The sequence below is a fragment of the Elgaria multicarinata genome, chromosome 2 (assembly GCF_023053635.1).
Source record: "Elgaria multicarinata webbii isolate HBS135686 ecotype San Diego chromosome 2, rElgMul1.1.pri, whole genome shotgun sequence".
NCBI lineage: Eukaryota > Metazoa > Chordata > Lepidosauria > Squamata > Anguidae > Elgaria > Elgaria multicarinata.
Genome location: NC_086172.1, coordinates 96,396,395 through 96,416,143, shown reverse-complemented (window position 1 = coordinate 96,416,143; position 19,749 = coordinate 96,396,395). Strand labels below are relative to the sequence as shown.

Genomic DNA, 19,749 nt, shown 5'->3' with positions numbered 1-19,749 from the left:
AACTGGGTGACCCATGGGATCAGAAGTTGAAGTTAGACCAACAGTGCTTCTGTCTATCTTCAGAGCATCCACATGATTGGATTTATGCTGTCTTTAGAGCATGTTATGATAGTTTAAGTGGTTTGTGGATTAGAGATAATCTCAGTTGGGATCTCCCTTGGACTATGATCCTAAACAAACCCCTGATCATAGTGGTGCCTTAGGTTTTCATGTGAAAAATCCAAGCTTGGAGGCCAGTTGTGTTCTTCGTGAGCCAATTTGGAAACCACTTACTTTCAACAGCAGTTCAAAATATATTTGTGGTGACAAGGAAGGGGGAGCAGTTCAGCACAAACACAGAGCCAGATTGTATATCAGTCCACTTTGATTGGCAAAATGGCAATTGGCTCCTGGTGACCTGCTGTCGAGAGTAGTTAATCCCTTGGTGTGGACCTAGATTTAAAAATGGTCTATGAGCACAATTGTGAAGCACACTGGCATTTAAGGCTGCAACCACATCTCAGTTTGCACATACAAATTGGGCCATGTCTGGGCTAGATGTTTATTCCACGACTGTGCCAATATGAGGCATCTGTCACACACATCCCTCTCTTATCTGCCACATCTTATGCACACTTACAATATAAGCAAAACAGCTATAGGGTAAATTTTTATTTATTTATTTATTTATTTATTACATTTTTATAATGCCCAATAGCCGAAGCTCTTCCAGGTTAGTGGAAGGTCAAATCAGTTATATTCCCCACACTACAAAAATGTGTTTGGAGATAGGAATCTTTGTTCTCCATTGCAAAAAGGTGAGGTTTTCCTATATATATATATATATTTAATGTATCAGAACGTTTCGTGTTGTCCAGTTTCAGTCCTGGCAGTCAACACCACTATAAGATGTGTTCAAGAAGCAGGCCAGACTTCTCACCATATAGCTGCCTGTTACTTCTGCTTTTTTGATGATATGTGCAAAGCTGCCAATGCTGCCAGACCTTTCCCCAAAGTGATCAACAGACAAGAAAATTAACAGGACTGCGCACTTGGTGGCAGTGTTGGCTGGAGGACTGTGTCAGGACGTTTGCATGGATGGCACACATTGCACATAAAGGAATGTTGTACAAAAACTGTATGACATGATGGCTCCTTTTTTCTTTCGGCTGCCTTGTACACTTGCTTTAGTACAAAACACCAGGCTAATTGTTTGGAAGTTTGTAGACGTGCCCAAGGATTAAACACACTGGATTTGTACTAAGCCACCAACAAAACTTCTCAGACCTGACTATTTGAATGTAGTTAACCTCTTTTCTTATCCCCCCAAAACCCGTGTGTTTTGCGACAACAGATCTATTGTGCCATAGGCTTTCATGCAATAGACGCCACTTCCTCATCTTTGCCCCAATAAATCTGTTCATTTTTAAGGTGTCAATCTTTGTTGATTTTGCTGCCACGGACTACTACGGCTACTCGCCTGGAAGTCAAAATCAAGGAAAATTGTCATGTACGTGTAAGTGCCTTTTGCGACTTGCTATTCCCCAACTGTCTCCCAGTGACCCAGGACACTGGACGATCTGCAAAGGAAAGCTAGCGAGAGATGGCCCAAAGCAGAAAGCTCCCCAAAGCGTGGGAATTGTACATGGGAGAGGATGTTAGTGCTGATTTACATCACGGCCCTGCCTTCAAGAGGAGGGCAAGTTACAAAAGGGCATTCTATAGAAAGCCAAGATTATGTGCCGAACACTAATGGAATGTTTGTGTTCCTGCTTTTAGATTAACGTGGTTCTTGTTTTAGCTCCATTTGCTTATTGGATTGATCAGTTACACTTGAAACTTCCACAGTAATTAAAAGCGAGTTAAAGAGTTATACTTGGGAGCCTGCAGCATGCCCCACATTTTTCTTTTCCTGAATCAGATCATTGTTTGTTTGTTTTTTTAAAAAATCAAATACATTCTATTCAGCAAGATGAAAGTCGAGGCCAACACATCACGTGCTGGCTAGCAGTGCTACAAGTGAAATGTTTGATAAGGAAGCGTGCATTAATCCTTGTGTAGGCAAGGTCATGAGAGTCATTTGCCTTGACTGGGCCCCTCTGTGGTACTGAATTGATTTCAGTGGAGAGGGAATAATTCCATCTACAGATTTATCCGTATACTAAAACACATGGAAAACTCTTTTGGGCAAGGGTGCTCCATGTGCCCATCAGGGCCTGCTGGATTGGCCTCCATGCATGTGTGCGCACATGCACATATCCACACCCCTACAGCAAAATTATTTTGTAAAAACTGAATGTGAGTGCAACTTATTTATTTCTGTGGCTTTTCCACCGTATTCAAAAGACTCAGGGGTAAGGGGGGATTTTTTAAAAATATACTGAGTATCACAGAAGGAGGAAGTTCTGTTGTTGAGGAACAGCTACCAAGAATGCCTCTTCATGTGCCCCTTTTATTCTGATTGGGCACATAAATGATTTGTTTAAGAAAGTGCTGCCCTTAGAAATATATGGGAGAGAAGGGGAAGGGGAGGCAGTATTTATTCTTTATTAAGAATATTTATGTCTCACTTGTCCAGTTCAAAACTAAACCATTCTAGGCGGCTAACATACACAAAAGTGTAAAGACAGACTTGCAAAAACAATTAAATAGCTTACAAATAATAAATAAACAAATGTCATATTCAGAACCAGAAAAACAATAATAAAAAGAGCATCAGTCCTGGAGGAGAAGGTTCTCAATGGCTACTAGCCTTGATGGCTACCTCCAGTATCAAAGGCAGTAAACCTATATGCACCAGTTGTTGGGGAACATGGGTGGGAGGGTGCTGTTGCACCGTGTCCCGCTTTGTTGGTCCCTGGTGAAAAGCTGGTTGGCCACTGGGTGAACAGAGTGCTGGACTAGATGGACCCTTGGTCTGATCCAGCCTGGCATCTCTTCTGTTCTTCTGTTAATAAACATGCAGGCCAAATGCTTGCCTAAATAAAAATGTTTTCAGGAGATAACAAAATGTCAGTGGGAAAGGGCAGGGTGGTTGTAGTGGTGGAGTAGATCTTTCAAGGAAGGGAGTTCCAGAAGCTGCCACCCCTGAGAAAGCCCTTCCATGTCATCCCAGCAATTGTGCCTGGGATGGAGGCAGGACACACAGAGACCCTCTCTTAGGCCCTTTAGGTATTCTGGTGCCAAACCACTGAGGGCCTTAAAAGGTAGTAGCCAGCAACGTAATTGGATACTGATGTTTTTATACTGTTTTTATGTTTCTGATGGTTTTTAAATTTTGTATACTTCTTAATGTTTACTGTTTTAACTTTTGTGAACCGCCCAGAGAGCTTTGGCTGTGAGGTGGTATATAAATGTAATAAATAAATAAATAAATGCACTTGGGAGGAGGCAGCAGCCTGTGCAGCTCAAGTAACAAAGGGCCAGATGTTTGGTAAAGCTGGCCCCAGTCAGCAGCCTAGCTACCACGCTTTGCACTAGAGGTGTCATTTGGATGGTTTGCACAGGCAGCCCCACACACAGTACTTTACATTAGTCCAGTGTAGATGTAACTGAAAGGCACGTGTGACTGAGGCCATGTCTGTCTTCCCAGGAGCAGGCGCAGCTGGAGCACTAGCGAAAGCTGGGCAGACAGCACTGCTGGCTACAGCCAGCACCTGAAAATCCAGGAGCAGGACGGAGCAACCTCAAACTAGGAACCTGCTCTTGCAAGAGGGGTGCAGCCCCGTTCAGAACAGCCTATCACTGAGTCAACGGTCCTCATGACCATTACAAGTTTCAATGCGTTAACTCACATCCATCAGAGCGCATTTATGTTAGGCCTAAGCTGGACAGAAGGGAGTGGCAGTTTAACATGACAGTGGTGTGTGTGTGTGTGTGTGTAGGTGTAGGGGGTTGTTGTTTTGTTTTATTGTTGCATTTTCTCATGTTAGATTAAAGTATAATGGCTGTAGTTTCCAGGCATCATTTCAAGCCATCAGCTTTTCCGGCAATGGTATTATTATTATTATTATTATTATTATTATTATTATTATTATTATTATTTATTTATTTATTTATTTATTTATTTATTTATTTATATAGCACCATCAATGTACATGGTGCTGTACAGATTACACAGTAAATAGCAAGACCCTGCCGCATAGGCTTACAATCTAATAAAGTTGTAGTAAACAATAAGGAGGGAAAGAGAATGCAAACAGGCACAGGGAAGTGTAAACAGGCACCGGGTAGGGTGAGGCTAACAGTATAGAGTCAGAACAAACTCAATATTTAAAAGCTATAGGGAAAAGAAATTCTGTTACATATATTGGATCAGCACAAATCTTGGCACACTGAACATCAGGCTTGGGGTGCCTGGAATGCGGGCATGTCAGTGTCTTGGTGGTCCACAAAACACTATCATGGCTGGAGAATTCAGACATATGGAAGTGCCCTAAGAATGCTGCTGTGACAATGCAGAGCTTCCAACCTAGCCCACAGGATTATGATTTACACCATTACACAGCTCCAGTAGTTACTGAAAAAGCAAATGGTTTTACATCTCCTCATGTGTGGTCTTTCGGAATGCTTTTGCTTAGAGATGGCAAGAAGTCCCAAAACAGGCATTTGATGCCATCTAGGGTCTCCAAAAGGCTTTGCGCATCAGTAAATCGACCACTAATAAGCCAGCATTTTCACGTTGTGAAAAAGGAGATCTAAAGTGAATGGTTATTCATAATTCTTTGAAACTAAAAAAGAGGCCCAAACAAGTTCTAATTGTGACAAACATTTGCACTAATCTGAGTTAATTTCTGCAAGTTTGGTTGTCTTAAGTTTGGAAAGAGAGAAAAGATGCAAAGCATTGCAAATGGCAGCTCTTAAAATGAAAGCCCTTAACCTATTTTTATACTCTGAAAACCTATTGATTTGATTTTGATTTATTACATTTATATACCGTCCCATAGCCGAAACTCTCAGGGCAGTTCACAAGTAAAGTATAAAGTAAGATTATATTTGGAAAGTGCTCTACATAATGTAAGATTGCATTAAGAACACAAGAAGAGCCTTGCTGGATCAGACCAAGGGTCCATCTAGTCCAGCACTCTGTTCACACAGTGGCCAACCAGCCATCGGCCAGGGATGGACAAGCAGGACATGGTGCAACAGCACCCTCCCACCCACGTTCCCCAGCAACTGGTGCACACAGGCTTACTGCCTCGAATACTGGAGATAGCACACAACCATCAAGGCTAGTAGCCATTGATAGCCTTTGTCTCCAGGAATTTATCCAACCCCTTTTTAAAACCATCCAAATTAGTGAACATCACCACATCCTGTGGTAGTGAGTTCCATATTTTAACTATGTGCTGTGTAAAGAATCATAGAATAGAAGAGTTGGAAGGGGCCTAAAAGGCCATCGAGTCCAACCCCCTGCTCAATTTGTCCTGAATCTCCCACCAATCAGCTTCATGGGATGACCCCGTTGGGTTCTAATATTTTGAGAGAGGGAGCAAAATGTCTCCCTATCCACATTCCACAGGCATAATTTTGTACACCTCTGTCATGTCTCCCCTTAGCCTCCTTTTTTTCCAAGCTAAACAATCCCAGTTGATGTAACCTTCCCTCATAGGGGAGATGCTCCATTCTTAGGACTGTATTGGGAAGGGGCTCTCGTAAAGATCTGGAAGTATTTTTAAACATTTGGTGGTCCCTGAGGTGCCTTTCATCAGAAAGTGCTCTACAAATGAAGGACAGCATAACTATTATACGTCATGCTGCAGATGGAAGAACATGAGAAGGAGCGGTAACAAATGAAATTGTCCTTGGGCAAGGTCGAGGGCAGCAAGCACTTTACTCTTTCAGTTTCCAGAGTGCTGTGCTGCTCAAGGACAGGGTGTTCTTCCAATGCATACTTACAGTGCAAAAAATGTAAGCAGAGAGATATGGGGATGTAGTTGAAAGGGGAAGCAGAGGAAACTGCTGCACAATTTCAGAGAGAAAGCAGTGGCTAGCCTAATAAGAGCATGATATTAGGGTTGCCTTGGCAGGCTTACTATGTGGCAGGCAGAAATTCAACAGGTGCAGTTTCCCCCTCACTGCATCTACAAGTTGGGAAATCTGAGTTGCTGAAGGTGCAAAAGTGGTGGCAAGCCCCCTGTCAGTACTCTTAGCAGCAACTATACTTGACAAACCACTGGCTGAGTATCTTTGCATGCTATGAGAGCGTGTAGAAAGAGGAAGCAGGGTTTGCATTTTAGCGGCTTCTCTACACAGAGGCTTTTCATTCCACAACTTTACTTCTGCTTCCAGTTGTTGTTGGGATTAAATTCGGCCTTTTAACATGCACTTCCTCTCCCCTCCCCGCCTTTTATCTGCAAGTTCCATGTGTTTCATTATACAGCCACTAGATGGCACTGTGGTATAGCTGCTGTTATATCACAAGTTCCTCTTTACACAGAAAAATTCAACTCACAATATTTAAATAGATCATTATCCTCAATCTTAAAAAAAGGGGGAATAAAGGTCAAAAAGCATAGGTTAGGCTCTGGAGGTTGACAGCGTCATGTAAAGGACCTGCAAATTTCCGTGAGTAACCAATATTCATTGCAGGATAAAAGCCTCATGTAGAGAAGCCCTGGGTGTAAGATCGACACAGCATTCATATTCGAAGACATGTCAGGAGCACGCACCTCTCATGGTGGAAGAGATGTGAACATTCACCCACCATAAGTCACACTAGAAGTGATGCTCATGCTTCCACTCCTCTCCTTTTTGGATAACATGCAAAGTCAACCTATGAAGACCCTTTTTGGGGTGGGGGAATGTGGGCAGCCTCTCTTTTCTGAGTTTCATTCAGAAACAAGCAGGGAGTTATTTTTGAAAGCATTGCTAATGTCAGCTCTTTTCTTTTCAGCACCCTCTCCAGCTGCTCTCATGCTGTGGTGGCTTTGCTGTACCCCTTCTCCTGGCAACACACCTTCATTCCTGTCCTCCCTTCTTCCATGATTGACATTGTCTGCTGCCCTACTCCATTTCTGGTTGGATTGCTGTCCAGCTCACTGCCCAAACTAAAGGAGCTACCTGTAGAAGAGGTAAGAACAGAACCAATAGTTCACACTTGATTAAATTCTCAGGAGAGGATCCTGCAATAACACCAACAGATCTTCATACCTAAATCTTTACTTACAACAAACTGAAAAGAATACCGGTGCCATCTTTGTGCTAAAAGCTTTCCTCCACATCTACCATGTACAACCAACCTATAATGCAGAGATGGGCAACTTCAGGCACTCTGGGGGCTAATTTCCAGCCCCTGGATCACCCCCTGGGGGTCCCACTCCTACTGCTACTTTGTCACTGAAATTTGGCAGCAGCAGAGGGGGGGGGTGTTGGTTGCTGTCAACATTTGGTGGCAAACAACTATGGAGACTCAAAAGGGACATATTTAGCTTGAAAACAAGGCAATGTTTTTGCTGCTGCCACAACTGCATTTCAGCAGCACAGGAGCAACACATCAAGACCCTTGGGGGAGGGGTGCATGTGGTTTGCAGGCCGCGTGTTGCCCACCCCTGGTATTGGTGTAATGCTAAAATGCTGGATTTGGGAGAAGGGGAAATGACGTGAAATGAAATAGGTGTCGATCACATATGGAACTCTTTGACCAAGAAATCTATGTTCTGATTTGTTTTAGCTGCAAATGAGAGCTCCTTACGAGGCGGGTGTATTTATAAGCTCTCCTTTTCCGCCTGTAATGCCTGCAAAAATTGGCTAGAGTTTAAATAATTTTAAAAGAAGTCACACAGTTTAGCATAGAACTAAATACGGCTCATGCATCTAGGCATGGAGGAGGGGCGGTGAAGCAGTTATCGATGTAGGATTTTATTGATTATCATGAGAATTAAAATAGTATTAAACAATTGAGGTTTTCAAATATAAATAATACATCCTGCCAGGATATATCAACACTGTGTTGCACAGGGAGCAATGTGATCCAAGTGTGGTTGCCATAATCTCTTCTCCTTTTATGTACTTTCATCCGTCATGAAGTCAGCTGAATGTAAGACCTGGTTTCCTGGGATGTAAAAGCAGTACGCCTGAAAGCAGGTGATGAGGGGATGGTGCATGGGCAGGTGCTGTTGATTTGAAAAATCCGGACCAAGTACAACTGCACACCTGACTGCTGTGGTCGTACCACTTTGAAGTGTCATGAAAACAGGGGAAGAAGCAGTGTCTTGATAGTGCTGATTCTGAGCCACTGTTGACTATGACATGAGTAAAGTTGTTTTGTTGTATCTTTTTACCCTTTTGGGTTGCTTCCGGATAGAGGGTTCCTAATGCTACCAAATAAAATGCAGTGTGCACCTATCCCTTCCTCCTTAGCAGATATTTTTCTGGTAAGAAGTGGTGAGAAACACAGCAGGGTTACAAATAGAAGATGGCAATGTCTGGACAGGGTGATTGCACAATAAAAGACAAGGGTGATTGTCTAGATCTTACTCAGCGCTGGTACTGTCTGCCAGTAGAAACCACATGGCTCAGCTGAATGACATTTCTTCCTACACCAGCGCTGGCCCACCTGGTGGGGAAGAGCTGTGTCATTTGCCTGACTGATGTAATAGCTTCATACAGAATTTCCTGGAACGGCATGAGATCCAGCCATTCAGAAGTGGGTCCCATTCTGCCATTATAACGTACGAAGCAGGCTCTAGATTCAGAGGTTTCTATCTCAGGTTTTTTATGTTGTGATCACCACTCTGCTTATACAAATGATGAACAACAGGGTGTTCCTTTAATGCCCCTTTCCTTGAATGTCTTGGGACACTGCATTCTCTGTGGAACTTTAGACTCCATCCAGTAGAGATAACAATCCTGTCAATGGTTATATGAACACTTTCCCAGATACTTGTGGCACGATCACTGCTTGAATAAGGCAGGGATCATACACCAAACCTATATGCATTTATTTTGTAGTAAATCCCATGAAATGGAACTTCCTGCAAAATAAGTTGTCCCCAGTAAGATTTTCCTTTTCTAAAAAAAAGTCAAATGCCAGTAAAATGTATCCAGGCATCAAGATAAAACTCTTCCGTGTTCTTATTCTCTTTAGGCATTGATGGTGAACCTCGGATCTGATCGTTTCATCAGACAGGTACTTTGTGGAGGGCTTGTATTTTTATTTATTTTTTGCTTTCTGCTTCACAATGTGCAAAACTACTTCACCGCCCGCTCCAAAAAGACAAATAGAGCTGCAAGTCCCAGTTCATCAGCTAAGAATGAGAACATCCTGGCTGGTGAAGGGGTGGGGTGGGGGGTGTCATAAGGAATCAATGTTCCATGCAGACATGTAGGACGCTGGCAAGACTTCAGTGCCCTACACTACATACCATAAGATGTTTCAATGCTCTGGGCAGAATCCAACATCGCCACTTGCTCTCTCCTCCTCCCGGCAGCCCTCTGCACCCCATGATGCCTCTTGAAAGTCTGCGCCGGAGGCTCCCACCCCCCACTCCCACCCGCCGTTTCTGCTGATGAAAGTAATTCCATCACTGGAAATACTTGATTGGATTTCACCCTCTGCTTGCAAGATGTTTTGCCAGCGCTTGAGAAGATCCATTTGCCTAAAACTCACTCCCTGTGGGTTACCGCATCGGTTGGGTGCGACTGATATAATCTTGGCACACTGTCTTTTTCCCATGGGGCAGATGCTAATCTAATGCCCCTCTACTGAGCTGGACTGCAGTCATGGACTAGGAGGGGCTGAGCACTGCAGGGGCAGAACTGGCATGAGATTATCTTGGGTCACGTTGTTCCTGTTTAAACATCCTGTTGCATTGCCATTCCTTTGCAGCCACAGCCACAGGGTGTTGTGTCGGCTACTAGCACAGAAAAGTTTTAAAACGGATTAAATACATTCATGGAAGTTAAATCTCTCAATGACTATTAGCCATCATAGCTAGGAATGTTTTGAGGCTGGATGCTGTGGACAAACATCTAGGGCAATTATTGCCTCCTTGCCTTGCATCTGAGCTTCCTTAAGAATCTGGATGTCCTTCTCTGACTCCAGCCCAGCATGGCAATCCCTATTTTCCTATGTGACAGCCCCAACAAGACCGACAGGACGAAGGAGAAAAGGCAAACAGGCTCGCTACTTTAGTTGTGTTAGACCTCATAATGTGGGTGTGCCTCAGATGACCTTCGTAGACCAAAGTGCATTAATTCCTCCTCTGAGAGAAGATGTGGGTTGCTTGTCCCTGTGTCTTGCAGTGCAAGTGTGTTTGATTCACTTTGCATGCAAAAGTGTAAAAGTGTTTAAAATCCTATTATTATTATTATTATTATTATTATTATTATTATTATTATTATTAGCATTTGTATGCTGCCCCATAGCCGAAGCTCTCTGGGCGGTTCACATAAGATAAAACACTTAAAAACAATATACAAAGATTTTTAAAAAAACCCACAAAAACAAGCAAAATACACATACATTTAAAACCAGTATAACAACTTTAAAAACGATGAGCCAGGGTCCCAGGGTCATTACATATTGCTAAATGCTTGGGAGAAGAGAAATTTAAGCTGAGCTGTTGGCCTAGCCATGTAAAATACACAATGGGAGATCTTTATGGTTTCGTTGCAGGCAGATTCCATTTAATGTCCTTGGAAAGACCACATATCATTGAATTTCACCAGTGTTCAAAGTTCTGTCCCTGAAGAGGTGTTTGCCATGGAAAAAGCACTGCTCTTGACTCCCAGTTTTCCTACCCCCAATTTCATCCTTCTCACTTTCATACAGCCATCCCCTTAAGGTCTCTCACTTCTTCCTAGGATGGAAGCACTGGCTGGGTTCACACAAGATGACAAGCCAGATTACGAGTTGAGAATGAGTTGTCGTTGAATCATGGCTTGTTGTGTGAACCTAACTCTGCTAACAAACCATGGTTTGTTAACCACAAACAACCCACATAGAGAACCCATGGTTGATGTTGAGTTGTGAAATGTGGGTTGTTTTTTGTTAACAAATTATGCTTTCTCAGCTCGGTGGTTGACCCAACACAACAAACCATGATTCAGCAACAAGCCATGATTGCACGACAAGCCAAACTCAACCCATACTCTGGCATGTTGTGTTCAGGCCACTATGAAAACATTCCTTATTTCAATTTTTCCTGGTCATGGAGCTAAAGGGGTTTGCAGCGGGTGAGTGAGTCGGAATAGACTTCCTGGAGAGGATGGACCTTAGAAGTCGTAGAATAGTTGTCTTGTCCCACCCATTTCATTTATGGGGCTAGAGGAAGGATGCATTGTGGGCAGTGCTCTACAAAAAAAATTACACATTATTTCCTGTGTTTGTTGTCAATCTGATATCTGTTTTCACGAAAATCACCATAAAATTGCATCCAAAACAGTATTAAACAACAGAGATGTTTGCAAATTCTAAAACATGAAAAATCTTTGGTTGGAAATAAGCAATTAAGGGAGAATGAACTCGTAGCATCATTTTCCCCTTCAGATGGATGATGAAGACACACTTTTGCCCAGGAAATTGCAAGCTGCTCTGGAGCAGGCTCTAGAGAGGAAGAACGATTTAATAAACCAGGATTCAGACAGCGAATCAGATGAGGGTAAGAGAGGCTGGGAAGAAATCCTGTTTACAACAGAATCTTTGTGGGATAGAGAATAACATGTCCTTGGAAGCTAAAGAGGCAAACAAGAACTTTGTATGTAAACTGATCACTTTAACTGCAAAAGTATATTTTCAGTATTAAAAACCATTTCACAACAGCAAACAGTTTGTGACAGTATTTAGTAAAGACAACATTATTTTTCAAAACACTGTCACACATTACTAATCATTTGGTTGAATGTGAATTCTAGGGCAATTATTCTTCCGTGACTATTTCTTTGGCTGATTTAATTCCATTTGTCTGAGAGAATTTAATTACAAGCTTGAATGCTGTGCTATTCCCAAAGGAAGAAAAATAGGAACTGCATTTGGTTTGGAAGAATTTGCTGTGTTGAGTCATTGACATTTCCCTAGGAAAACATCTGATATCTCTCTCTATACCTATTCAGCTTCACATGTGCACTAGGACTTTAAAAAAGCTTTAATATGATTTTAATATTTCTTAGGCAATGAATGGCTGCATCCCACTTAGCTTTGCAGAGCTTGGCACTTTGATTTGTTTAATGAATGTCAATAGAATTTTGCTCTATACGTAGAATAAGACTTTGCAGAACTGAAGCCAAAATCATTTATACTTATTTAGTGGCCTATTAACTGGAAAGGAATGTAATTGACCTGGTTCTCAGCCACAGTTCCTTAAGCCACAGTGAGCTATGGCGTGTGCTGGACACAATTTGAATATGCAACTCCTGATCGGGGTTGTCATGTCGGGCCATTGGGGGGTATGCAAGAGTTAAACAACCCTCGTATAACCCTGGATTGTAGGTTTGAATGACATAGCATCTCCTGGTCAGAGGTTGCATATTCAAAATCGTGACGGGCATGCACCATGGCTCATCAAGGGTTAAATAACCCACAATGGGCTGTTGTGTCATGCGAACCAGCTCATAGAATCTGACATTGTTGATGGAGTCCTGTGATTTTTTCCCCAGTAAAACAAGCTGTTTCTTGATTTTTAGAGTACAAAGGGCTTTTTACTAAATGTAAGAACATTGTCACGAACAAGCTAGCTCCACTGTGAATGGGGAGAGGAAAGGGAGCTTCTTAGCTGTCTATCTCAAAATTAATGGGAATAATTTAACTCATGTCACCATTAAAGCATGAGAGCTTGGTCTGCCAGTTGTATTAGCTTCTCGTGGTTAAATTATATTGTGGGATAGGAGATTCCAATGGCCTAGTTCATACCTAGCTTATTATTAAATACTTCCTTTGCTATTAGTATAGTTTCCCATTTTGTCTTAATCCTGGAAACTGTGGTTCCCTGGAACAGAACAAATCAGGATCTGAAACCAACTTCAAACTGTGATTTATGATCCTGGTTTATTCCAATCCTACTAACCATAGTTTCACAATTTGAATTAAACAGGGCACTATGGTTATTAATTAACTCTGGAAGTCTTTAATTGTGGCATTACAAGATAGCAGGAGGAAAGGGACAGGATGAAGTTAGAGTATGTGGGCACAAGGCTCAAGCATATCTCAGCTTAATAAAATGAAGCAGCTTCTTATATCCTAATAATGAAAAGATGTATTGCTTACATGGGATGACAATGGCATGGTGACTGCAAAGGCAAACACAATGATTTCCAGGCTTAGCGGAATAGGCGTTCAATTCTATTATATATTGTTCTGCCATATTTTAGTTCAACTGCACATTGTTTTCTCTTTCCTGCAGAGTGTAATACCCTGAATGGATTAGTATCAGAAGTTTTCATCCGTTTCTTTGTGGAAACCATTGGACACTATTCTCTTTTCCTAACTCAAAATGACAAGGCTGAGCGAGTCTTCCAGAGGGAGGCTTTCCGCAAATCTGTAGCTTCAAAGAGCATCCGCCGTTTTCTAGAGGTCTTTATGGAATCTCAGATGTTTGCTGGGTTTATCCAAGACAGAGAACTGAGAAAATGTAGGGCAAAAGGTAAGGCCTGTTGTACCTGTGATGTCTTCAACAATGTGCTCACTAGATGGCGATGGGCAAGCCACTCTCTCTCATCTTCAGCCCCCTCTCCCCAATCTGTAGTATTGCAGATATTCACACTACTGTCCCACTTCACAAGATTTAGGACTTACACAAAACACTACATACAAATTGTAGGTGTTATTATATAATATTATTCACTGTACTTAGCTACCTGCAATGAGGAGTCTTACAAAAAACATTGTAACTGATGGGGGCTTGCTGGAAAATATCATCTCTGAGTTAAAAAAAAATCTGGAAAAGATTGAAACATTAATTTAAATGTGCAAACACTTCATTGGCCTGGTTCAGACAACACACTAAACCATGCTCCTTAACCACAAGCAGCATGGTTTAGTGCATTGTCTGAACCAGGCCAATGAGAAAGATAACTGAGCCATTCAAAGAGGTTGTTGATAAACAAGCTCCAATATTAGGAAAAACTCCAGTAGACCCTAGTAACTTGTAAAAAATAGTGGTGGGGGCGTGGGGACAGGAACTTTACCAACTAAAATGGTCCAGTTGGATAATGTGGTATTCATCAGTTTCTTGGACCTGTTGGAAGACAGCTCTGCTTACTGTTTTTACTTGGTATGGTTGTAGTGTTTTGTATGTGTGCCCTGATGTATACGAGGAAGAACTGAAAAACCCACTAAAGCAACTAAGAATCACAGGTGTCAGATTCATTACACAGTAATGCCATCTGCTGGGGCCCTGGAGTCATTAGTGCAACATTGGAGCCCAGGAAAGAACATTACAGAGAGCTTTGAAAGACAGAGGAGGGAGGGACAGAATGGGTACTTTTTCCTCCTCTGAATGCAGATAACCTGCTTCATATATATGAGGAAAGGAAAATAAAATAATAATAATAATGGGAATAAGTCTGAGTACATCAGCCAAGTTGCTTAACTGATAATGGTAGTCAGGTCAGTAATTCTTTAGCTCAGGTAAAAAGGTAATAATGCCTTCTGGACTGAGGAGGGTAAGGCCTTAATGGTTTATATCTGAAGGTTAGTTCATGCTGCTGAGTTCCCCTTTGGACATTATAATGGATGAATAAACATAAAGTGAAAGTGTGAGGTACTTGTGGTTCCATCATCCAGTCTTGATTTTACCATGATGTAGACAGATTTCAAAATTCCTGTGGGGAGGAAAGGAACAGAAAATCGCTTTGCGTACAGTACCTGCCTAATATTAGATTACTATTCCCTCCGTCTTTATGGTGCTCTGTGTTAGAGGCCTGTTTGTGATACAGATACTACAGTGATACTAGAGCATGTCCTAAAAGATAGGAAATAGAATGAAGGCAATATATCCCTTTTGTTATTTGTTAAAAATCCATCAAATGACGTACAGTTTAGGGACGGTACACTCTACAAATGAGGTTTCACACAAGTCCCACCAATTTCAGTGTGGATCTGCTCAGAAGTTCCACTTCTTTGTGGGTTATGATTTCAAGCAATTTGCATTTTTTTCAGGCTTCGTGTTTACTGGACACATTTTGCAGTTGACAAGATTACTAAAGCAACTGCTTCCGTTTGGGGTGTTATGCTGAATTCAACAAGAAACTGTTCTCCTAAGAAGTTGTTTGAATGTGCATGGTTGTATTAAGGTGTTCTGTAGGGAGGAAAGGATAGTGACTGGGAAGAAGGAAGGCATGAAGGTCTCTAAAGGGCAAGTCTTCATAAAGGCTTCGAAAATATGCTTCTGAAAGCAATATTGGAAAAAAGAGCTGTGCTGTCCGGCTGCGACAGAAATAAAAGCACAACGTCTTGATCCTCCTTTCTCTTGGAAAAAGACCAATGTTTTCTCTTTCATCCACCTCCCACAGGTCTCTTTGAACAGAGGGTTGAACAGTATTTGGAAGAGCTTCCAGACACTGAACAAAGTGGAGTAAATAAGTTTCTACGAGGTCTGGGTAAGGAACTTGGCTTTGAAATATTTGAGCTTTGAGTCTAGGCTTGTCTGCACATTGAGAAAATGGTAGGAAAAGGTCCTATTATAAAGCACATTCTGTTCTGGAGGCTCCTTCATTGTAACATCTGCTACATATAGAAGATTAGAGGCATTTATTAACTAGTAATGGTAGACTCAATTTTCCCAAGAAATTGCTGAGCTTTTTAATAGTGCCGATAAAATGTTTTGCTTCATCACTACATGCCTGCAAAAACTGAAAATTCTTTAGAGGAGTTTCTGTTGGTCAAATGAAATTCCATTATCTTATTTCGGATAATGGTGCTTCTACAGAACTCTGCAATACCCTTTTCCCAAGGACATTGCTTTTGCTTTAAGATTTCGGAGAACTGACCTTGCTATAGTTTTTCTCTAGTTTCAGATTAGAACATCAGATAGTAGTGTTATTTTTGAATTTATTGTTTCACTTGATAGCCTGCTTTGTTTCTAAAGCTTGGAATAGGTTCTGGCAGTGTTTCCTTATATCATTTATACACAGCAACCCTGTATGATGGGCCCTCTTATTGGTATTTTATCAATGAGGAACCTCATTCCTAAAGCTTGGATCCATTAAATTCAGAGTACCACAGATCAATCATTAGTAATTTATTGGAGAGTATCAGCAGACACGAGTATTGAACTTGCACATAGGAGATGCAACATATTTTGTGATGTTCCTTCTCCTGTATGCAAATTGAATACTGTGTCTATAGGACCATATATTATAATTAAATAATTTTAACTATACAGGAGAAATATTTTCTACTCAGTGTATCTTGCAGCATTGAGTTCTCAGGTTAACTGTGCCTTGTGAAAGTGCTTCCTCTTTATTATCCCAAAACAAAATCATACAGATAAAGTGTGAGATGCATTTCAAAATACTGCTGCTATTTGTATACACTCTATTGTGTGCACAGATTTTGCAAGCTGCCCAGAGTGATAGGCAGACAAACTATACAAACCTTCCCCCTTCCCCACTGCCTTCTGTATGCAGACAACTCTTGATATGTAACTTACTATTACAGTAAGTCATCTGAAACAAAAGGGGAGATCAAACAACCATAGGACTCTGAAACGTAAGACTTGTGAAAATGGCATTATTTAAGAATGGGTAAAAGCTAAGCTGTAACAGGGAACTTCCATGCTCCTGACTATAGAGATAAAGTAATTGGATGAAATCCAATTGTGTGATCCATCTGCTGACAGATTGGCATCCATGAGTTGCCCATAGAGAGTCATTAATGAAAACTATATTTCTTGTGTGTCAAATCCCTGTGTCCAGAATCACTTTAGGCAGAACCATAAGGATAGATCTAGTCAAAGAAATCAAGAGAGGGCAAAAGATCTAACAATATAATTTACTTGTATGGGCTAAGAATCACTTTAGGCAGAACCATAAGGATAGATCTAGTCAAAGAAATCAAGAGAGGGCAAAAGATCTAACAATATAATTTACTTGTATGGGCTAAGGGAGGGTGGCTACTGTTAGGACCTGGTAAAACAGCAAACAGGCTTTTTCACCTGCAATTGATTTTAGATTTGTATGTTTATTAAGGGCACAATCCTATGCATGTTCAGACAGAAAAAAGCCCTACAACTTTCAGCATTCCCCAGCCGGCCATGCTGGCTGGAGAATGCTGGGAGTTGTAGGACTAAACATGCATAGGATTGTACCCTAAGCTAACAATTAAGCAATTAAGGACTAGTGCCATAGTAGCAGTAAGAGGGAAGTCGTTCCCTTGCTCCACAGAAATCATAATCTGTACATTCAAAGGCAGCGTATTTTTCAGATATTTCTCTGCTTATTATGGTTTGGAAAGGATTCTGTAATCAGTTTGAACTTGAACATGAATCTAAAATAGAAAATGAGAGTGGCATTTCATTTCATCTGAGGGACACAAACCAAAATACTTTGAGTAGGATGTCTGTACTCTTATTAAAACTGAATTTTTGAGTAACCAACTACACACTATATACGTATTGTGTTTCGTGGCATTTTTTTTTAAAAAAAATGTAATTGAATTCCTGATGGCTTTAAATGCATGTTAGTAACTGAGGTGTCTCATTTTTGTCACTGTAGGAAATAAAATGAAGTTCCTTCACAAGAAGAATTAACTCCTTTCTACTGAGATATGGATCCAAAGACTATTTATAACACTGGGCACAGAACACCATCTGCAGCTTTTCTGATTCTGATGCTGGAGATGGACAAAATTAGCTGGTCACGAGTTTAAGTGATGGCAAATGCTGTTTGACTGAGTGCCAGGACAAAAAATAAAAATTATGTATTTGGATAGATATTTGTAAATAATGTGCTGTAAGCGTCCTTAACATTTTCTTTTGTCATGAGCACGGACAACTGTGGTAATATTTGTATATTCCTGAAAATAACAGGTGCCTCTTTCTTTAGTATGAACTGAATTATGCTTGGTGCAAACTGAATAGCTAATTATGTGCAGCTGACTGTCTCAGCAGAACCACTGACTTCAACGGAAGTTTGTGAGAGCTCTGTGGTGTACTGTGGAAGTGAATGAACTCCAGTGTGGGAATTTGGGGGTGGGGGTATGTGAAAGAGGACTGATTTTTATATGACAGAGTTTATATTTTTCTTTAGTTTTTCTTTTAATTCATTTTTTTCAAATAAGGTACTTGATTCACAATCACAGATTATCTGCTTTTGTTTTAAGCAATGGTCAGTAAATTCTAATGCATTCTGCACTATGATTGCTAAACATGGAGAGATCTCTGACCTTTTGATACACAAGTTGCAAATGATTAGGTACAGTCCATTCTTTCCTAATGTATGTACGATTCCTAATAAACTGTGTAAATACTTGTGTCAAATGTCCATATTATTAGAATCCTTCTCAGATTTTTGATGCTGTCTGAATAATATCCTTCCTGGATACTCCCATTAAGTGCTTAATGAGGCTTACTTTGTAGTTAGGTGCGCTGCAATACTATGCAGCTTTACCTGGGAGTAAATCCTACTGAATTCAGTAGTGTTCATTACTGAGTAGACATGTATAGGATTGGACTGGCAGCTTCTGAAGAACAAACAACTAAAGCTGCTCTCCTATTCACATTTACTCAAGAGTAAATGTGAACAGGAACTCAATGGGGCTTATTTCTAAGGAGGCATGTCTATGTAAACTATTATTTTAAATCTTGTTACAAACTAACCTCTGCCTAATAACAAAATAGTCCAAACCATAGTCTTTAAAGGCGGTATCCTAACATCCATAAGCAGAATGGGGTTTTCCTTTCTGCACCATACTACAAAGCCCTGTGCATGCAAAGCACCTGCTGTTCCCGAGGCTGGCAAAAGTGTTGCTTCTTGGGATTATATCTCAAAAGGCTAAAATCCCAGGTCATCAATGACATTGGCAGGGGAACATAAGAACAACAGTGCTGGATCAGACCAAAGACCTGTCCAGTCCAGCACTTTGTTCCTACAGTGGCCAATCAGCATCCCCGCCCCCTCCCACTAAAACACACTTAAATTATTTAGTAACGGGTATAAAGATGCATACTGTCTTGAGGTGGTGTTTCCAGACTAGGTTTTTATTGGGCGATCAGCCTGCCTCATTCACAAATTGTTACTAGTGGGGGTCCAGGTGACGCCACCTTCAATTTGTAAAGCCTCCCCACCCTGTTTTCCCACCACTTTATTCTTGCCAGAAAAATATATCTGTTAAGGAACATAAGACAGAACAGCTACCAAATGTTTTTTTGGTTGTTAGTAATAGGAACCCTCTGTCTGGAAACACCCTGATATTGGAGATAATATATAACCATCATGATGACTAAAGCCACTGATAGCTTTATCTTCCATGGGGTTCAGGGCAGACAAAAAGAAATACTTTGCACAATGCACTTATGGAATCTGTTGCAAGATGTAGCAATGGCCACTAGTTTAGGATTTAGAAAAGTATTAGACAAATTCATGGAGATTGGTCAACTTAAAAATGAATTCTCCACTTTCAAAGGCAGTCTAATATACTTTTCAAGCCTAAATTCAGAGGCTAAAGGGAGCAGTTGCTATATAGGACAAAATTAGATCCCATGAAGAGGACAGCAATGCCACCAAGCCACAGGTACTTTGGCTGGCCACAGACTGTTGGACCAGACCTTGGTCCAATCTAGTGAGGTGAGTTGTGTTTGAAAATGCAATGAAAATCCAGCCACTAAATTCCTG

The 19,749-nt window shown here is 41.1% G+C and overlaps 1 protein-coding gene across 4 annotated transcripts in view; it reads left to right on the top strand.

The window, feature by feature from the left end:
* The window catches only part of DENND2B (DENN domain containing 2B), a 140,668-nt gene extending 122,279 nt beyond the window's left edge, over positions 1–18,389 (top strand). For 3 of the 4 annotated variants that reach the window (XM_063117252.1, XM_063117254.1, XM_063117251.1), the window contains 6 exons: positions 6,875–7,052; positions 9,068–9,109; positions 11,471–11,582; positions 13,320–13,559; positions 15,430–15,516; positions 17,632–18,389. In XM_063117252.1, the coding sequence (XP_062973322.1) occupies positions 6,875–7,052; positions 9,068–9,109; positions 11,471–11,582; positions 13,320–13,559; positions 15,430–15,516; positions 17,632–17,666 (694 nt within the window). In that variant the 3' untranslated portion in view covers positions 17,667–18,389. Of the gene's footprint in view, positions 1–6,874; positions 7,053–9,067; positions 9,110–11,470; positions 11,583–13,319; positions 13,560–15,429; positions 15,517–17,631 lie in introns of those variants that run through there. The other variant, XM_063117253.1, reaches the window with a different exon arrangement.
* The last annotated feature ends 1,360 nt before the right edge of the window (positions 18,390–19,749 follow it).